At 39.2% G+C, this 19,530-nt stretch overlaps 1 protein-coding gene across 8 annotated transcripts in view; it reads left to right on the top strand.

Moving 5' to 3' along the window:
* ARMH3 (armadillo like helical domain containing 3) overlaps positions 1–19,530 on the top strand; it is a 190,645-nt gene that overhangs the window by 58,890 nt on the left and 112,225 nt on the right. For all 8 annotated transcript variants that reach the window (XM_087432488.1, XM_087432490.1, XM_087432489.1 and 5 more), the window contains one exon: positions 6,152–6,240. In XM_087432488.1, the coding sequence (XP_087288614.1) occupies positions 6,152–6,240 (89 nt within the window). The remainder of the gene's footprint in view (positions 1–6,151; positions 6,241–19,530) is intronic.

Below are 19,530 nucleotides of genomic sequence, written 5' to 3'. Positions count from 1 at the left end.
CCCCAAGAGTAAATTTGGAGTCATTCAGCCAGTGTATATAGTTAAGATGGTAGCAGTTGTTAAAATTTTCATTCTGCTTGGTAAATATAAGTTATTGAGACCACAAGGTTAATGATGTCACCTGTTGGGTGGCTGCAGAGGCTACACTAGGAACAGAGCAGAAGTGGATGGATATCTATAGCTTTTGAACCCTAAGGTGGTGGCAGCAGGGATCGGGGACATAGGTAGTATCTCACTGCTGTTCCGCAGTGGCTCAGTGTTGGGATGGCCTTGTCAACAGAGCCAAGGTGCAGGCCGTCCAGATCCAGGCCATGTGAGAAGTGCTGGCATCCAGGAATTTGCTGTGCCTGGATGGTCATGCGTGGGCAGCATCCAGCCACCCTTGCTGACTGCAACAAAGCATTCAGCACCGGGGACCTAATGACTATCAATTTAGTGAGGAATTTGGTAGAAGAGATTGTATATTCCTAAGTTAAATCATGGCTTGAACAAGGACATCCTATAGCTAGTGACAACTGCATCAAACATAGGTCACACCCCAATTTGTAAAAATCAACAAATGATTTGGAAACTATTTGGATGATTTACACTACAATTTATATCACTTGGTAAGCAGTTTTGATACAGTTTAGTTTATTTAGTGAATAAAAGGGAATTATTTAAAGTTTTTGATGTATTGATTTATATATTAATTTATATTTCTGTTTGGTTTACAAAATATTTTTAATACCACTTCTGAAGATACTGAAGTCTTTTAAGAGAGATCTGTTACGTAGTCCTCTTATAAAATCCTATCTGAAAGACTCCTACAGGACCACTTAGAGGTATAAGGAGTAGAAAGAACAGAGAGAGCTGTGAATAATGGTGCAAGTAGAATAGGCTCACAAGGTAGCAGCAAGTGTAGTTCATTTCATTTGTATCTTTGATATGTTGTCAGGCATTTTAATTCCTCTGGCTAGTGTCTTTGGCTCTCACTCCACAGAGGGAGGTTTGCAGTGTTGTTTGTTTGTTTTTGCCTTCTCTTCCCCTCTGCTACGAGGCCTGAGAAATTAGCTACCCCCATTTTTGCTTGATTTCGTGAACTGTCAAATTGATACCCTACCGCTTGGTATGGTGTCTGCTGAAGTTAGTAGGATCTCAGGATACTCTTTGTCTCAGGTTAAAGCCATAGAACCTGAGAGAGTCTCAATCGCATCTCCAGAAGTATTATTTACTTGAATCTGCCATTCAGCTGAATTGCGATTGGGGCATATTAGGCGAAGGGGAGCCACTTTTTGCTATGTCCTTTTGCCTTGCTTATTTTATCTGTTCCATTTCTGTTTTCTCTGCCTTGTTCTTTCATGTCAGAACAGTTTCAAGAGGAAGAGCCTCTTTCATTTGCCTGAAACTAACAGGTTATCTGGGTCCAGTTTCCAGGAACTCGACAACATAGTTCAAATAAGACTTAAGTGCTAGATGTTTAGTTGGTATGCAGTCAATATTTGTTGAATGAAAACACAGGTCTGACAGTTTCTTCTGAATCTTTTGGTTTGTGTGATGAGCCTGAAGCTTCAGAGGGATACAGTCCAAGCCCTGGGCTTGTGTCCCCCAACCCCTACCCCATCTATTTTCAGTCTCTGTATATTTGCCTCTTCTGGACATTTTATACAAATGAAGTCACATAGGATGTGACCTTTTGTGACTGACTTCTTTTACTTCGCATAATGTTTTCAGGGTTTATCCATGTTGTAGCATGTGTTAGTACTTTATTCCTTTTTATGGCTGGTTTATATTCCATTGTATGGATGTACAACATCCTTTTATTTTTTTTTATTTTTTGGTGAGGAAGATTGGCCCTGAGCTAACATCTTTTGCCAATCCTCCTTTTTTTGCTTGAGGAAGATTGTCCCTGAGCTAACATCTGTGCTAATCCTCCTCTATTTTGTATGTGGGACGCCGCCACAGCATGGCCTGACGAGCGGTGTACAGGTCCACACCCGGGATCCGAACCTGCGAACCCCGGGCCGCCAAAGCGGAGTGTGTGAACTTAACCGCTACGCCATCGGGCTGGCCCTACAACATCATTTTTTTTATCCACTCATCAATTGATAGACATTGTGTTGTTTATACCTTTGGATATTATGAATAATGCTCCTATGAACATTCATGTTCAAGGTTTTGTGTGGATGTATATTTCATTTTTCTTGTGTATATTAGTGGGTTATATACTAACTCTGTATTTACATTTTGAGGAACTTCTAAACTGTTTTCCAAAGTGATTGTACCATTTTACATTTCCACCAGCAATGTATGAAGGCTCCCATTTCTCTACATCTTCACCACAGCCAAGGTTTTTGTTTTTGCTTGGGTTTTTTCCCCCTTTGGCAAAAATAGAAGGTACATTAACATGATTTAAGAAATGACAGTGTAAAACCTTGATTACTTATATTCTTGGTTCACAGATTAACATACTAGTTCTCTCCATATTATTCTCTCGTGATCTGCCCATTGTGTTTTTAGACCCCCATTGCCAAGGACTTGTAAACAGGATTGCAGCGGAATGAGCAGTTTGATGAGTTTTGACAAATGTGTACGTCTTTGTAACAAGACATAAGACATTTCTATTTTGCCAAAAAGTTTCTTTTTTAAAAATGAATTTGTTTATGGGGCCGGCCCCATGGCTTGGTGGTTGGGTACGCGTGCTCTGCTACTGGCGGCCCGGGTTCGGATCCCGGGCGTGCAGTGATGTACCGCTTCTCCGGCCATGCTGAGGCCGCGTCCCACATACAGCAACTAGAAGGATGTGCAACTATGACATACAACTATCTACTGGGGCTTTGGGGGAGAAAAGGAGGAGGATTGGCAATAGATGTTAGCTCAGAGCCGGTCTTCCTCAGCAAAAAGAGGAGGATTGGCATGGATGTTAGCTCAGGGCTGATCTTCCTCACCAAAAAAAAAAATTTTTTTTAAAACAGTTTTATTTATTTATTTATTTTTTTGTGAGAAAGATCAGCCCTGAGCTAATGTCCCTGCTAATCCTCCTCTTTTTGCTGAGGAAGACTGGCTCTGAGCTAACATCTATCACCAATCCTCCTCCTTTTTTTTTTTCCCCAAAGCCCCATAGATAGTTGTATGTCATAGTTGCACATCCTTCTAGTTGCTGTATGTGGGATGCGGCCTCAGCATGGCCAGAGAAGCAGTGCGGCGGTGCGCGCCTAGGATCCGGACCCGGGCCACCAGTAGCGGAGCGTGAGCGCTTAACCGCTAAGCCCCGGGGCCGGCCCCAGAATTTGTTTTAAATGGTGGATTTTTTTTTTTTTTTGAGGAAGATTGGCCCTGAGCTAACATCTGTTGCCAGTCTTCCTCTTTTTCTTTTTTCTCCCCAAAGCCCCAGTACATAGTTGTATATCCTTCTAGTTCTTCTTTGTGGGACGCTGCCTCAGCATGGCTTGATGAGCAGTGAGTAGGTCTGCGCTTGGGTTCTGAACCTTAGAACCCTGGGCCGCTGAAGTGGAACACCCTCAACCGCTATGCCACTGGGCTGGCCCCTAAGTGGTGGATTTTTTAGCTATAAAAGTAAAATATAGTTGTACTATATTTGGAGAAAAGAGAGAGAACAGAATTCACCTATAATCCTGCCACCCCAAAAAGGCAACCACTGTTAACATCAAAATTAAATCTTTTTCCTATGCATTTGAATACAGTTGTGACCACTATCATATATTTAATTGTATACACTTTTGCATGCTGTTTTTTCACTTACCATTATAACATAAATGTCTTCTTGTGTTATGAAAAATTCTTCATGAATGTACTTTTTAAGAGCTTCATGGGGTTATATTATATGTATGTGTATTAGTTGGCTTGGGTTGCCATAACAAAAAAAACAGATTGGGTGGCTTAAACAATAGAAATTTATTTTCTCACAGTTCTGGAGGCTGGGCATCCAAGTCAAGGTGCCAGCACCTGTAGTTTCTCCAGAGGCCTCTCTCCTTGGCTTACAGATAGACACCTTCTCCCTGTGTCCTCACATGGCCGTTCTTTGTGTGAGATTGCTCCTGGTGTCTCTTCCTCTTCTTGTAAGGAAGCCAGTCTATCAGGTTAGGGTCCCACCCTTTTGACCTCATTTAACTTTAATTACCTCCTTAAAGGCTTTATCTCCAAATACAGTCACATTGGGGGTTAGGGCTTCAACATAGGCATTTTGGAGGGACATAATATATGTGTAATGATTTACTTGGTTTGCTCTCAGCATTGGAAATTCTTTCCACAGTTGTTTCTGATTTTCTTGTACTATAAATAAGATTATGATGAACATCTTTTTGTATAAAGCATTTTTTTTTGCATTCTGGATTAAAACTAAATTCTCTGGAGTGGCGTTAGTAAGTCGGAGGATGTAAACATTATTAAGACTGTCAATAGAGGTGGTCAAATTGCCTCCTAAAAGGGCTCTGTACCAATTTTACTTTCTCTGATAATGTATGAGTGGTTGTTTTGCTGTACCTTTGTCAGTGTTAAAATCTATGTTAATTTGATATGCAGAAACCAGAATCTTGTTTTAATATGCCTTTTTAAAGTGAAGTTGAACATTGTAGAAAAATGTTAACTTTTTGTATTTCCCCCCTTTTGGGGGATGGGGGGATTTGTTGACCATTTCCTTTGAACATCTTTCTTATTAGGGGTATTATTTTTTCTTATCAATTTATATAAACATATATGTTAAGCATAGTAACACTTTTGTATCATTTGCTGCAAATGTAATTTCCCATATTATTTGGCTTTTAATCATTAAAATTTTTTTATCAAACGAGATTTTCATTTTTAGGAATTAAATTTCATCAATATTTTCCTTTGTACTTTCATCCATGGCTTTTTAAGCTTTCAAAGCCCTCCCCAGTCAGAGATGAAAAAATATTTTTTGTTAGGTTTATAATATTTAAAAATATCATTCATCTCAACCTCAACCTTTTAACTGTTTATTTGGAAATACTCTCAAAAACATAATATGTTGTTGGGATGTGAATAATGTTGAATATTCCAGTGATCTAGAGCAGCACTGTCCAATAGAATTTTTTGTGATGATAGAAAAGTTTTATATTTCTGCTGCCCAGTATGGTAGCCACTAGCTACATGTGGCTATTGAGCATTGTATATGTAGTTAGTGCAACTGAAGAACTGAATTTTTAATTTAACTTTTAATGTAAATAAAATTTAAGTTAATTAAAAATTAGATTTAAATTATATTTAAATTAAAAACAAACTTAAATAGATCTAAAGACTTAAAATCTTTAATTTTACATTTTTGCATCCTATGTTTGCAACTCTGAATGGAGTCGTCTAATTCTGGTCCAGTGGTGCATCCTTCCTCTGAGGAAAGATACTCAAGGGAATGGTATCAGTAGTGCCTAATTGACTGTTGACCTGTATGTGATTATAGCCTCCTTTTCCTAGTGGTACGGGGAATTAGCACAAGCAGTGTGTGTGTGTGGGTGGGTGGTGGATTTACCCACCAGAAAGCTGCAGGTAGAAGTGTTGGCGCCACTCACATAAACAGGAAGATTCACCCTGAGCTAACATCCATGGCACTCTTTCCTATATTTTGTATGTGGGTCACTGCCACAGCATGGCTGATAAGTGGTGTTAGGTCTGCGCCCGGGATCCAAACCGGTGAACCTGGGCTGCCAAAGCAGAGCACGCCAAACTTAACCACTATGCCACTGGGGCCAGCCCTCTGTTCTTATTATCTTTAAACGAAATCAAGGTATAGGGCATTGCTCCGGTCTCTGATGCATATCCAGTAAAACAAAAGATTATCGGAAACTAAGACCAGATGTCTGCTCCAGCCAGAGACCAGCCCCCAATATAACTAGCCTATAGTCCTTGTTCTGTAAGATGGTTCTTTTGGATGTTAGTGAGCCATCTTCACCCTTGCTAGCAAGCTGTAATAAAACTCTTTCTCTCCTACCACCTCGCCTCTTGACTGTTGGCATGTTGTCTGCAGTGAGCAGATGACCCCCCTTAGGTGGTAACCGAAGGTCCTTTCTTTTGTATATGTACATATCCAGTGTCTTTAGTGGCCTTTGCTAAAGCTGCCTCACTAAAGAAAGGGTATGTGTGATGAGTTGCACCATATTCTTAGGCTTACCCAAGTTTTTCTCTTTCTCTGTTACAGCCGCTGCATTCAGGTGGTACATAAACTACTTTGCTACCAGAAGAAGTGTAGAGTACGCCTGCATTACACCTGGCGAGAACTCTGGTCAGGTAACTTTCTCTTTTGAATTCATCCTCTTTTTCTATATCTTTTATGAGTCCCTAGGCCTGGGCACAAGATGAAAAGGTTTTTTTTCCACTTTTTAGTTTGTTTAAGATGCTTCTATTTTCATTTATACTTTTTATCATTTTAGCCGCCTTCTAATACAGACCTGGGCATGTCACATATGTATTCAATACTTTCTCTCTTGTTCCTTCTCCTCCCTGTATTTTTTTGTCAGGTGGTAGAAACAATTGAATATTTCTTGAGTTCTAATGATTCTTCCTTTGAGTAAGAGTGAGGTAGAGGAGGAGTCAGTACAAACTTGGATTCTCCCTCGTTTCCATTTGGTAGCAGCATATGGACTATAGGGAGGCTTCTGTGTGTTTCCTCAAGATGAGTAACCTCAAGAGGAATGTCATAGGGAGAGGGGGTGGGAAGGAGGTGGAGTGATGGGGGAAATCCTGTTCTTTGTGTTACATCTGGCATTATTACTGTTTACAGACAGTGTCAATTATACCACTCCCCCTGTGCCAGAGACAAAAACAGCAAATTACAGTGTTTACTTTTGTCTTTGCATCCATTTGGTAGCCCAGTAAAGTCACTGCCATCCCTGCAGGGGGGAAGTGGCTCTTCTCTAAGGGTACAATTAATGATGGCTTGCCACCCTTTTCTTTTGTGCAATTAAATTGGAGGTTTTAAGAAAGCAGAGGAGACATGTTCCCTGAGGCATTCACTTTCTGATAGATCCTGTGGCTTTTGTGACCTGATGGTACAATAGTCTTCTCCATATGATTATAGTGATAAATGTAGCCCCACCCATGGGAGAGCTTCTCTGTATTCTCAGCAGAAGGGGGTGTGTTAATGTCAAAGGCTTTATAAGAAACCCCTCCCCCTTCCATGGAATTTATCTCACTTGTTGTGACACATGGTTTCCTCCCAACCCAGTTTGGCTTTCTAAATTTAGTCCTCCATAATGGGAAGTAGAGATCTTTAATTAATGGATTAGCAAATTCTTTGCAGTTCCTGCCTATGGTGGTGAAGAGGGAATAGGAAAATAACACTAAGTGGCAATAATGGCATTTTGGTATTTTAGTAGAGAAGAGTATGATTTGTAAGAGTTTGAGATTGAGGGAATGTCAGAAGATCTAAAGAGAGATCAAAAGAGATTGAAATAAGTAAAGTTAGAATTTCTTAGGTAGGAACAAACAATTCTTTTTACTATGGTTGCCTATGGATAGTTGTATGATTGTTAGGCTCTAAAAATTTAGGATTAAAGAGAAAACACAAAAATGATGCAAATCTGTGGATGCTGGTACATTTGTAAAACTTAATGCAAGTACAAATGGTTTATGTCTATAGCTGGGGTAGTTATATATTGTAGTACTAAAGAGTTGGTGGTAGTAGTTGTTTCTGCCTGCTTTTGATTCTCTTCTGGTTTTATTTTCTCTTTTATTCTATTTTCTTCCCTTTCTATCCTAGCCATCCTGTCTCTGGCCCGTGGGATCGCTCTGGCTTTTCTCCCATCCTCATCATCTGTTGTCCTCTTCCTCATTGCCCTGTTCCATTGCCTTTTCCACATTGCCTTCTACCATTCACCCTGGTCTGTCTCCCTGGAACCAGGGCTTCCCATTACTCTCCTACCTCTACCTCTACCTTGTGTGTTCTTTGTGCTTTTGTTGTCATACATTTTACTTTTAGATACATTATAAACCCCAAAATACATTGCCATCATTTTTGTTTAAAGAGGCAACTATCTTGTAAGAGATTAAAAAATGTTTTTTATATTTGTCTTTTCTGGATCTTAGCATTTCCCCATTCTGGCTAGGAAATTGTGAGGCAAACCATTCTTTATCCTGTGTTGGTCACTGGACTTTATGTCTTTGAGTACTTTCTGTCATGTTCAGCTCTGTTTGTAATTATATGCTATCTCAGGACTGATTGATTGGCATTCTAAGGCCTTTGGTAGGGTGAGAGGAGGTATATATGAGTGTCATTAGTGAGGCCTGGACGACTGCTTGTTCCTAAGGTCTAGGCATTTGTACTAGAGTTCTCTGCCAAGAGAGGTGAGCTCCTTTTCCTATATTGACTGGGTGAGCCCTCCTGGACCCCTGGCTCCATGTGTTCATACATGAAGTGTACAATGAGATGCAGAGCAGCAGGTGTTAAGGAAAGTTGCAAAATGCTACACTGCATCTGATGCATCACAGCCCATAATAATGTATAATATTGCAATCAGTGAATATAAATGTGGCTGTGGTGGATCCACCTATTCCTTGGCTGGTACTGCCCCTCATTTTGGTGTGCCCATGTTTTCACTCTTTCTTTGCCTTCTGGACTTACCGATTTGAGGGAGCTGTGTGAAACTCATCATGGCAGATATGCTTACTTGTATAGATGCTTGCCCATACATGTACTGCAAACTTTAATTGAATTTTATTTATAAATAAGACTGGTAAGGCATATGTTGTTAGATTGGACACACAGAAGACCTTGGGTGTCTAGGAAGCAGTCGGCTAAGGTCCAAATGCCTTTTGTCATTTGGAATGTAGGTGTTTAGTATCATTGCACTTTGAGTGGTGATTTTTATCCCTATGATGTTTGACTGCAGTAGCTCTTTGATATTGGGGAGTTAGCCAGAGGTCCCCTCCACATTGCCATATGGAATTCTCAGGCTTGGTCTTATGGATGAGGAGGAGCCAGCTGTATTAGTTGGGGGTTTAATCCTCCCTGTTGGTTTTACAGATACAAGCCCTGACCTACTCCCTGCTGCCACTGTCTATTTATGATGCCTGTTACCATGGTATCCGAGTACATGGGGAAATATATTTAGGTTAACTTCAGCTATAATATGGAAAGGAAGAAGTCCTGCCTCTCTCATTGCCTTCTTTTCAGCAATCACTATTTTTCACCAAGTTATGGAAAGTTCAAAAGCTCTTCTCTGACCTCTAGGCTACCCACGTCTCATATTTTGAGTAAAAGGTTAGGTCTTAAAACTTTCCTCTGATAGAGATAGAAAACTGGGTTTTAAGATAAGATCCTAGTGAAATAGTTCTTTACCTTTGAGAATATAGTGAAAGATATGATCTTTGTGTCCAGAAAAATGTCCATTTACACATACATATTTTGTATATAATTTCAGAGAGTTCATGGACCCTCTGAAGCCCATTCATGATCCCATGTTAAGAGTCCTGGTCTTAGTTTTAGGTTTCATGGCTGTTACTGCCCAAAGTGGGAGTCATCTGCCCACTGCAAGACATGCCAATGGTCAAGAGGCAAGGTGGTAGGAGAGAAAGAACTTTTTATTACAGCTTGCTAGTAAGAGGGAAGATGGCTGACTAATATCCGAAAAAAAACATCTTACAGAACAAAGACTACAAGGCAGTTATATACGAGGCTGGTCTCTGGGTGGGGGAGGCAGGTGGTCTCTAGGTGGAGGCATCCATCTGGTCTTAGTTCCTGATAGTCTTTTGTTTTACTAGGTATGCATCAGAGACCCCAGCAATGCCCTATACCCTGATCTTTTGGTTGTCATTGATGATGGCTGTCAGCATAGACTCTGCTTGGGGGTCATCACATTCCTAAGGAACTCAAAAGAATAAAGTTATCAACTTACAGCCACTGGAGGGGCCATAAAATCCACAGAGCCTGTCTGGGTTAGTTAGTCAGAGGTCATTCAAGGTTATAATAGGGTTTCTTTTCTACAATATGGCTTCCCTTATGTCAACCTTGTGTTCAGTCGGTATCGTAGCCTGCGAATTAGGCTTATGTTTTCACAGAAGATCTTAGTATATGGTTAAATATTTTTTCTTTATTTACTAGTCATACTGCATTCCTCCTGGTAATTTTACCTTAGCACTCGCCTCTCTGAACTTCTTGAGGCTAAAGACCGTGTCGGTCACCATGTTTTATTTTCTGTGTCTTCCTACAGCACTTAGAGCTTCTATTTCAGCATATCACATTGTTCTCCTATGTTTGCATTTGTCAGTACAATGATTTGTTTAAATATCTATCTTTCCTCTTAAAATAAGTTCCTGGAGGGCAGGGCCTGTGTTTCAATCATTGTTTTATCCCTAGCACAGTGCTTAGCTTATAACAGGGGCTCAGAAAACATTTGAATGAATAAATAAATGGATGAATGGATATGTAGAATTTCCATTAACGATGACCCAACATTCTTTTCATTCTTTTAAAGCAGCAGGATGTTGTGTTTGGGCCTCAAAGCAGCAACAATAGTAATAATGATAGAACCCAGTAGGATGTTTGTTATTCTGTTTCTTTTTTTTTAAAGATTTTATTTATTTATTTTTTCCCCCCAAAGACCCAGTAGATAGTTGTGTGTCATAGCTGCATATCCTTCTAGTTGCTGTATGTGGGACGCGGCCTCAGCATGGCCAGAGAAGCAGCGCGTCGGTGTGAGCCCGGGATCCGAACCCGGGTCGCCAGCAGTGGAGCGCGCTCACTTAACCACTAAGCCACGGGGCCGGCCCATGTTATTCTGTTTCTGTGAGCTTACTTCATCACCTTTTTATTTGAGTTGTTGATGTGAAACGGAGTGGTGGGTAATTTCTCTTTCCTTTTTCTCTCTCTTCCTTACCTACAGATACATGGATTGCTTTTAACCAAGTAAAAATGGAAACTTTGATGGTTTCTAAGCCATTAACCAAAGAATGAGCAGAATGTTGAGAGAGAAGCATGTAATTGTTGGAGAGGGAAATACTTGAGCAGAGCTTCATGGAGTCAGCTTATTTTACTTCCATTGCAGGCGGAAGGGGCATTGAGGAGGCAGCCTGAATTTAAATAGTGTAGCTTTCCACAGTCTGAAAACATGGGTCGATTTAAAGGCAGATTTATACTGGCATTTTATTTGACATTTATGTATGGATCACAGTCCTTACCCTTTCACTCTGCCACATCCCTGGATGATAGATAAGTCATTATTTTTATCACCATTTGTTGGGGAAGGGAGTGGAGGTATAGAAGGGTAAGTGACTTGCTAAGGATCATGGAACCAGACACTAAACAGAGTCATGATTAGAACTTAGAGTTCCTGACTCCTGTGTTCGGATGCAGATGTGGGGGAAGAGGGAGAATCCCTCTGCCCTTTCCCTTAAGGTTCTTATGGCTGGCCAAATAATTAACAAGACAGGTTAGCAGGAGAAAATAGTACCAAGTTTAATAACATGTATACATGGGAGAAACCAGGGATACTGCATTTCTCAACACAATAGCAGAAATTCTCGTCTTAAATGCCATGTTCAGCCAATGACACAGGAGGATGTTGGGGGTGGGGGCGGAGTCAGTTACAGGAGATTACCACTAAAGCACAGTAAACAAGAGTAAGGTTATTATGCAGATTTAAGGCCTCACTTTCCACATTGATAAGTTTCTAGAAATGAGGTCATCCCCCCTCTTCCCAATACAGAGAGGGAGATACCTTTACACATGGAGATTTCCCTTATAAATGTAAATGTTTGTCTGGCAACTCCAGATGTCTCTGGCCATCCAGAAAAGGTGGCCAGAGAGACAGAACTTCTGATAAGATGTGCTTGTTGGTGCCTTTCCTATTGTAACATCTATTTTACGTTATATTACAGCCATCAGATAGAAGATCTGTTCCAGAAAGGAGTTACTATGTCAAATTCTTTAGGCAGTTAGTGGGGGAGGTCAAATGTCCGTCAGAGAAAACAATCAAGGTAAAGAGATATATTTCAGGGTGGCCAAATCTTGATCTCCCACAGTCCCACCTTTGAAACTAAAAGTTTCACAGTCCTTTTGAAACTTAAAGAAGTTTCATAGTCCAGAAGCTGAGTTGGTGGATGTTCATCTCACTGAACACATTTCTTAGTCCTGATAATAGATCAGTTCAATTAAGTTCATTTTAGAAGGTGGTGATGCAGGTGGGCTCCCAAAGTTAGGCTTTATATATTGTGGAAGCAAGCAATCAAGTATTTACTAAGAAGCATTTCTATGTAAACAAAAGAAAAACAAAGTTAATGGTTGGAGCAAATTGTAAACCAGTTTCTGAGTTTAGAGGACAGCCAGTTAAGAAGATTTTTAGATGTCAGGGTCAAAGTATCTTGTGCAGTTTAAAATGTCTCTGATGATGTCATCGGGTAATCTCTTAAGTTTATATCAAGTCTGTCAGCTTCAGTTTGTAAGGCTTCACGATAAAGGGCAGGTTGTTTTCAGTGATTTCAAATTAAAATGATGGAAAAAAATCAAAAACGTTAGTTAGGAAATCTGTAGCCAGATATTTTAGGAGACTAGAAGAAATCAGGATCCAGTCCAGTCAACAAAAAATAAAAACCTCAAAAGACAATTAACAAAACTAGGATCTAATATCCGCAAATGTATACTATAGTTTTTACTGAAATATAGTTTTTCTCTCTAAAATCATCCTCATTTTTATCAAAGATAGCCAAATTAAAACTAACTAGTTTGCAAAATAAGTCTAGTTCCAATAGAGTTGGCCCAATTATTTACATAAGTACAGGAAGAAGTAGCAATTGATCATATAAGCTCTTTTAAATCTGCTTTGCTGGAACTTTTTGTAAGGAATCTCAGATTGAACTTTAAAGGCCTCTTGAGGCCAGGAAATCCGAGCCAAGGACTTTGTCATCAGACTTCACCTGCAACACCTACAGATTTGGGTGAATTCCTCTCTTCTGAGGTTCCCCCAAAATATTTCGAGTTTCCTTGTACCTGCTAGATAAGTGACATTCTTTACTTATCCAGTAAATGCTGCTTGGAACGCTGAACATAAGGTACCAGGCCAATGTTTTCATATGGCTTTATTTCATAAAGTCCAATCTTCATTCCTCAAAAGCTGTATGGTTATATCGCAAATATGATGTTCCCGTCACAGCCTTGGTAATATAACCAGTGTTTCCAATTGTGTCCTGTTATAAGGAGAACAGATTCTTATTGAACTTATGCCAATAACTATATTTCCATGAAAACAACAATACTCAGTAAGAGTTTCCAAATCCTGGAGGGATCAGGTAGAGAGAAAAAGATAAATATTTCAATTTTGCTTGCAAAATTATCTTTTACCAAATTGTTATAAGTCATAGCTAGCTCAGGAGAAAAGAGAAAAAGTTTTTCTTAAATCTGAAAAAATAAAACATTAAAAATTCGTTGTTTTTTTTTTAAATAAATTTATTTATTTAGTTTTCCCCCAAAGCCCCAGTAGATAGTTGTATGTCATAGCTGCACATCCTTCTAGTTGCTGTATGTGAGACGCAGCCTCAGCATGGCTGGAGAAGCGGTGCGTCGGTGCACGCCCGGGATCCGAACCCCGGGCCGCCAGCAGCGGAGTGCGCACGCTTAACCGCTAAGCCACGGGGCCGGCCCTAAAAATTCAGTAATACTTCAAATGAAAAATCATCAAAATTATAATCATCCTTATCAGTTCATTCAGTCCTGTGTAATCCATTCTTGATCCCACTCTTTTTGTTAGCAACTTCATGAAGTTATCAGTTTCTCCATCAGATTTCTGTAATTTCTTACTCAGTGCAGTTTTATGATCAGCAAGTTTATCAGAAGCCTGTACTCCAGTGTAACTGTGAGAGTCCTTTCCATGAATTTTTCTGAAGTTGAAACATTTTGCAAAAGCATTAGAGCAAAGAAATAAGTCTGTAACAAGACCTCAAAATGGCAATTGACAAAGAAATTGGGTTAATTTTGTGACATACAACACTTTAAATAATAACAACCAGAATTATGACTGATAACCAGGACAGACCCGAATTTCAGTAATGTTATAAAATTTTAAAACGCCTATATCAATAACATTTACCCACAAAATACCACCTAAGCAGGTTTATTATCACTTGTCTGACAATGCTTCCCATGTAGTTTAACATACTGAATAAGCCTAATAAGTGTAGTATCTTCCTCCTTATAGGAAGAGAGCAAATTTCTTTGAGAAGTTCCAGGGCCCTTTGAAAATTCTCAAAGAAAAAAAAGTAAAAAAAAGACTTTAAGATATGAATTTTGGGGAGCTTGTCAAAAATATAAAAAGTCAAAGCAAACAGAGCATTAACAGTCCAAAAAGCCTTAATAGAGACCTCAGTCTTTTGAACGTAGGAAATTATTTTAACAAAACAAAGACATCTCAAAGGTAAAGAAACTGTTTATAACCTCTCAGATGAAAAGTTCAAGAAAAATTATTCTTTTAAGAGAAAGAAGACCAAATTTTAATTTTGTACCAGCTCACTTCTGATATTAAAACTCATTTACTTAATTAAATTCATTTTAATCTTAGCCAACTTGACCATGCATAAAACTCCTTTTCCAGAATTCCTCTTCCACAAACTTTCTGTAACTTCCTTTTTACATTCAAAATTGTCCCATGTCTTTCTTTTCCCTCCTAGTACTTGAGGACAAATTTATCTTTCTTAATCAACCAAATAAAAGATTTCCATTCTTTGTACCTTCTTTATACATCTTACTTTTCTTGTACACAGACATATTTTTTTAATTTTTAGTAGCTTCAAGCACGTATACTAATTAGAAACTTTAACCTTTGGAAACCTTAATTTGTAAGTAAAAACTAAGTAAGCAATTATTAACTTTCTTTTACATTAGTATCTTGTGGCTTGGAAAATTTATAAACACTTCATAATTTCTGGAAACATGTTACTTTATAGTACAGTCTCTTAATAAAACACAAGACATGTTTACTAATAGACCCAAAACATCTTTTAGTTTTCCTGCAATAAGAAGCCAAAACTAGACAAACCTACATTTAGCAATCGATGTCTAATATCTTATCTTATTTGGAAATGATCTAGATACTCAATGAATTTTTATCATAAAATTTAGCAAAACTCTAAAGTTTTAAGTCACCAAAAAGAGTTTGGAAGCTGTAACCACCATAACACATAATTATTGTCTAAAGTTCACCCAACATTCATCTTTTTCACAACTATTTAGTTACTTGTTCCCAGTAATTATTTAGATTGCCTACAAGACTTCATAAGACTTCAGGTAAAATTAGCCATCATTTAAGTTATTATTTTTGTTAATCAGTTCTGTAATAGAAATAACATCAGTTTTTCTACAAAATTTCATGTAAATTTCATTCCCCTCTTATACCTCTAGACATAGTTTTCATTAAGACTTTTATCAATAGGTCTTGGTCTTATAATTTTGGACAAGGGAAGCATTCTCAGTCAGACATTTTAAAACATACTCAGGCAAAGTTGATGTAACCTCTTTATATAAAATTAGCTCCAACATTCCAACCTTTATAATCTTATCAACACTTACACTTTTACATGTTCTCAATTCAATTGTAACCTGAATCAAGGTCTTAAGGCTAGTCTGATTTTTCCCTTCCTTTTTCTGGCCTTTTCTTAGATATCAATTAAACAATTATGTGAGAGCTCTCAAAACATTTTTTTTCCCCCAATTTAGAAGTTTTCCCAATTCAAAGGATCCGTCGTCTGGCCATTGATGAGTAGGATCTTCATTTGTATATTTATTCCAATAGTGACTCAATCCAATAAGCCTTTTTAAGGAAAGACCCGGAGGTAACTTTCCACGCTTAGAATAAATCTTTACCATGGACGCAAGAGGCGTCCCTGGTGAGGGCGCAGATGATGTAGCCCCCATGATCCACAGAATTCACTCCCAAAGATATTCAGAGAAAGTAAAGACCTTCGTTGCACAGGCGGTAAGGATGGTGTAGTGAAAATGGTGTCTCGGGTCTCCCACACTAGTGTGGGACGCCTCCAGTCACAGACCCGCTAATCTGTGACACCAGGCAGGCGATACTGGAATGGGATTTTTCCAGCACTAACAAGCAACGAAGGTTAAGACAACAAAAGCCCTTATGGACTGGGCCCTTTATGACAAACTCCCTTGAGAGCTTGGCACAGCCGGATAAAGACAGTTCGGAACCCCAGTCTACTCGACTGGCCACCAAGGTGCACTCCGGTAAATGCACCTTCTGTATGGTGGAGACCAAGGAGAATATTCTCACTGGTCACAAAGCCAAGTTCTCAGGACACAGAACAAGACAGGGACTACTCTGGGAGGAAAAGGGATCAAGATCAAAACCAAGAGTACTCTACCAAATTTACCAGAGTCACTAAAAGCACAAGAAACTAGTTTCCCAAATATTTTCTCCTGCCAATCTAAATTTAGAAAGAGAAAAAATATTCTCACTGCTTGCTTCCACTGGACTCTGCAGATAGAGATTCCGGGAACCTGACGTGGTAAGAAGTCTTACCGTTTGCCGGCTTTCGTCAGGCGTTCCTGTATCTCATCATCTGCAGTAGCCCAAGGAGAAGGCAGTTCTTCCAGCCAGAGAAGGCAACTTGCCAGCCAGTGGGGATCCTGCCAGCTACGGCAAAACTGGGGGGGAAGAGGGAGAATCCCCCTCTGCCCTTTCCCTTAAGGTTCTTATGGCTTTATTTTATATATATAAAGCCTAACTTTCGCCTCGAGAGGCCTTTGAAGTTCAATCTGAGATTTCTTATAAAAAGTTCCAGCAAAGCAGATTTAAAAGAGCCTATATGATCAATTGCTATTCTTGCCGTACTTATGTAAATAATTGGGCCAAATTTATTAAAACCAGACTTATTTTATAAACTAATTAGTTTTAATTTGGCTATCTTTAATAAAAATGAGGGTGATTTTAGAGAGAAAAATTATATTTCAGTAAAAACTATAGTATACATTTGTGGATATTAGATCCTAGTTTTGTTAATTGTCTTTTGAGGTTTTTGTTTTTTGTTGACTGGACTGGATCCTGATTTCCTCTAGTCTCCTAAAATATCTGACTACAGATCTCCTAACTAACGTTTTTGATTTTTTTCCATCATTTTCATTTGAAATCACTGAAAATAACCTGCCCTTTATCGTGAAGCCTTACAAACTGAAGCTGACAGACTTGATATAAACTTAAGAGATTACCCGATGACATCATCAGAGACATTTTAAACTGCAAAAGATACTTTGACGCTGACATCTAAAAATCTTCTTAACTGGCTGTCCTCTAAACTCAGAAACTGGTTTACAATTTGCTCCAACCATTAACTTTGTTTTTCTTTTGTTTACATAGAAATGCTTCTTAGTAAATAATATTACTTGCTTCCACAATATATAAAACCTAACTTTGGGAGCCCACCTGCATCACCACCTTCTAAAATGAACTTAATTGAACTGATCTATTATCAGGACTAAGAAATGTGTTCAGTGAGATGAACATCTACCAACTCAGCTTCTGGACTATGAAACTTCTTTAAGTTTCAAAAGGACTGTGAGACTTTTAGTTTCAAAGGCGGGACTGTGGGAGATCAAGATTTGGCCACCCTGGGCCGGCCCCATGGCTTAGCAGTTAAGTGCGCGCGCTCTGCTACTGGCAGCCTGGGTTCGGATTCCGAGCGCACACCGACGCACCGCTTCTCCGGCCATGCTGAGGCCGTGTCCCACATATAGCAACTAGAAGGATGTGCAGCTATGACGTACAACTATCTACTGGGGCTTTGAGGGGGGAAACAAAAAAGAAATTAAGTGGAGCAGAACCTTTAAAAAAAAAAAAAAAAAAGATTTGGCCACCCTGAAATATATCTCTTTACCTTGATTGTTTTCTCTGCCGGACATTTGACCTCCCCTACTAACTGCCTAAAGAATTTGACATAGTAACTCCTTCCTGGAACAGATCTTCTATCTGATGGCTGTAATATAATGTAAAATAGATGTTACAATAGAAAAGGCACCAACAAGCCCATTTTATATGAAGTTCTGTCTCTGGCCACATTCTCTGGATGGGCTTGGGAGGAGTTGCCAGACAGACATTTACATTTATAAGGGAAATCTCCATTTGTAAAGGTATCTCCCTCTCTGTATTGGGAAGAGGGGGGATGACCTCATTTCTAAAAACTTATCAATGTGGAAGGTGAGGCCTTAAATCTGCATAATAACGTTACTCTTGTTTACTGTGCTTTAGTGGTAATGTCCTGTAACTGACTCCCCCACCCCCCACCCCCAACATCCTCCTGTGTCATGGTATTTAACATGGTATTTAAGACGAGAATTTCTTCTATTGTGTTGAGAAATGCAGTATCCCTGGTTTCTCCCTCTTATTCACCTTGGTACTATTTTCTCCTGCTAACCTGTCTTGTTAATTATTTGGCCAGCCATAAGAACCTTAAGGGAAAGGGCAGAGGGGGATTTTCCCTCTTCCCCCACACAGATCACAAGGCAACATTTGCCTCCCTGCAGGAAGAAAGGCCCCTAAAGCCCCCAAAACAGTCTGTTCAGCTTCACTGTGCTAAATAGCATCCAAAACATTCACAGCTTTGTGAAAAAGAGAGAAACTGTACATGGCCTGACCTTTCAGATACCTACTGGGAAAAATGGAAAACCCCGAGTGTTACAGCTTTCTGGATCCAGCTGGCTCTCTCATCACTGACAGAAGCCTGTGACTTCATGGTTAGGTACACCTTGAGACTGGGAATTGAGAGCCTTTTGTTGGAAGCTTGTTTTACTGTAGGTGTTGTCATACAGGACTGAAAATTTTCAAGAGAAAGACTGACCTGAGCCATAGATTTATCTGGCAGTTCTTGTATAGGTATAGCTTTGATGCTTTGGCAGCCCCTCCTGATTTTGGGAGACTATCCTTTGAACTTTTAATTGTCTGCTTCTTTTAGTTTAGTTTCTTTTTTTTACACTTTTTATTTTGATATAATTATAGACTCACAGGAAGTTGCAGAAATAGTACAGAGAGTTTTTGTACCCTTCAACCAGCTTCCTCCAGCGGTGACATCTTATATAACTCTACAATATTGCTTCTTTTAGTTTTGAAGAGGGTATCCAGGTGGGAAAGAACATAGCAGTAAACAGCTAGAGTAGATGGCAAGGGGAATTTTGGCAGCTGTTATTGCTATTTTGTTTTTAAAATTGCTTTTTAAATTTTCTTCCTCTTTCTACTAAATTTTCTCTGATTTAGGGGAATATGTTACAAGATGTAGTCTAGGCTTGATATGCCTAATTAAGACTGCTCTGGCTTCCATGTGCAAAAAAATGGAGGCTTCTTTCTTCTGTGGGTAATAATTCCTCTCAATGTAAGGATATTCTAATATAGTGGCATTAGAAGGTATTTCTCTGTTTCAATAATTTTATGAAAGAATCTATACAGCATTGTAGAAAGCCCCAGGACTGGAAAAGAATGCCAGGAAACTCCTTTTTCCTTCACATTTGCCACATTTGGCTGAATCCAAAATTTACCCTATTTTGAATCTTTTTCTCATTACCCTCAGAAACTTGGCAGAAGCAAAAGATAAGAA

This window comes from Ceratotherium simum, chromosome 6, assembly GCF_057802395.1.
Source record: "Ceratotherium simum simum isolate JZ-2026a chromosome 6, ASM5780239v1, whole genome shotgun sequence".
NCBI classification, from domain to species: Eukaryota; Metazoa; Chordata; class Mammalia; order Perissodactyla; family Rhinocerotidae; genus Ceratotherium; species Ceratotherium simum.
This window is presented reverse-complemented; position numbering and strand designations above follow the sequence as displayed.